This window comes from Ananas comosus, linkage group 6 (genome assembly GCF_001540865.1).
Source record: "Ananas comosus cultivar F153 linkage group 6, ASM154086v1, whole genome shotgun sequence".
NCBI classification, from domain to species: domain Eukaryota; kingdom Viridiplantae; phylum Streptophyta; class Magnoliopsida; order Poales; family Bromeliaceae; genus Ananas; species Ananas comosus.
Window position 1 is genome coordinate 7,168,040 of NC_033626.1, and position 2,129 is coordinate 7,170,168.

At 36.8% G+C, this 2,129-nt stretch overlaps 1 protein-coding gene across 1 annotated transcript; it reads left to right on the forward strand.

The window, feature by feature from the left end:
• Positions 338–1,367, forward strand: LOC109711893. Its single transcript, XM_020235245.1, has 3 exons — positions 338–706; positions 816–937; positions 1,068–1,367. The coding sequence occupies exons 1-3, from the start codon at positions 554–556 to the stop codon at positions 1,183–1,185; spliced, it is 393 nt and encodes a 130-aa protein (XP_020090834.1). The 5' UTR covers positions 338–553; the 3' UTR covers positions 1,186–1,367.

Consider the following 2,129-nt stretch of genomic DNA (forward strand, 5'->3'; position numbering starts at 1 on the left):
AATAGTATTATATATATATATATATATATATATATATATATATATATATATATATATTGTTGGGCTAGAATACTATTGATAGTAAAAAAACCTTTTTTGCTATTAAGTTTTTAGCCTTTAGATCAATTGTTTTTATCATTTCTATCCATTAAATTAAATATTATAACCCAATAGGGACTACTCAGTCCTAGGGTTATCACTCAACCCTAAGGGACTAATATCATTCTAACCCTACAATTTTTTATCCAAGGGTTAAAAATTTGATAACACAAAGAATTTTTTGCTATCAATAGTATTCCAGCCTATATATATATATACACTACTAGCTAGCTAGACTAGGGAAAAGAGGAAGGAAATAACACGAATTAAGTACTTTTTTCTCTTCGCCTCTCCCTTACCCTTAGCAATTCCTCCCCCTTGTCTCAAAAGTCAAAACACGCAACATGATTGATTATATAGGTTTAGCAACACCTAAAAATCAATCAAATAAGACCTTCCCATATACCCTCTAACCCTCCTCCTCCTCTTCCTCCTCCTCAGTTATCAACTGGTTATGGCAATTTATACATGTAGTTTCCCCATGATTCTGATGATCCCAAAAGGTCAGAATTATAAGATCATCACGAGATCTACTGCGATTCGCACGAGACATGTACAGGTTTTACGTGCTTCGGTTCCTCTAAAAAAATTCAGCATGGTGAGCAAGGTAACGATATATTTTTCCGCTTGCTACGTGCAACTTTTTTGGTTAAGTTTTGCAAATTACTTCGTTTTAATTAAGGTCACGTAAGAAGTTTTATCATCCTCCGTATTAGATTTTTGAGGATCGAGAGCAGGGGATGGTGTGTTACAGAGACGAGGAAGGCGAATTAATCTGCGAGGGATACGACGAAGGGCCGCGTTACGAGGAGCGATCGCCCGAAGCATACTGCGAAAGGTATTTATTTATTTATTTATTTACATGCATACTTGCGACTAGCAAGCAGCAAGCTTAATCAATTCGGTTGTAACATTCGGTTATATTATTTCACGGCCAGCTCGCTTAATTGCAGCTGAAATTTATGCAGCCGCAGCAGACAAGCTGAGGCGGCAAGTTGTGACTCCGTCCGACCGACGAGGCTTCAAATATTCGGAGAAGACGTCGACGTCTGCCGACTCGCAGGAAAGCAAGAAGAAATGATCTGAGATCAGTAAGCTCTGATGTCGGCTCTACATATCATCGTCATCATCATCAAGCAATAGACTGACTGACTGACTGACTGACTGACTGACTGACTTATTAGTAGTCTCATCGATCGAGGTGTACGCTTTCTGTAAATAGCCAAGTAGCTCGTCAATGGAGTTGCATCCAAACAAGTTTTTATCCATCTAATTTTTCTCCTCTTATTAAGCTGCAAATATTTTCAATTTCTATTCCCACTTCTCAGAATTTGTACGCACGTTGCCTTTTTTTGGGATTTGGATTTGTTTGTCAGAAGAGTGGGCTAGATAAATTGTTAATAAGAGTTTCATGAATTGGTATTAATTTTAAAAAATTAAAAGAGTTTAGTTGATCATAACATTAGTAAAAGGCGACTTTAGTGTCGCGCAATAGTGGGCCCGTTTCTATATATATATATATATATATATATATATATATATATATAGAGTTCGGCTATGGTGCTTGTAAAAGCACCAAGCATTTGGTGCTTGTAAATTTTTTACCGTTAGATCTACTCCTCTGATCATTTTTAACAGTTAGATTATACTATTTAACCAACCACCCACTCAACCCTAGGGGGTCCATATCATCCTAACCGCACATTCCTTAATCCAACGGCTAAAAATCTACAAGCACCAATAACTTGATACTTTTAAAAGCATAAGAGCTCAGTTATATATATATATATATATATATATATATATATATATATATATATATATATATAGTGTAAGGAAGTGAATTCTCGAAATACGAGAGTTGAACTTCAGTTAGAATCGACTGATTGTCGATTTGGTGTGCTTCGGAAAGTCCGAAGGCATCAAAAGGGCCAAAAGTGCATTGGAGATGGCCTCCGAGAGCGAGTTGTGAAAATTCTGCAAAGTGCAGGAATTTTGCTCTCAGGGACTGGTCCCTGGTGGGAGAGACC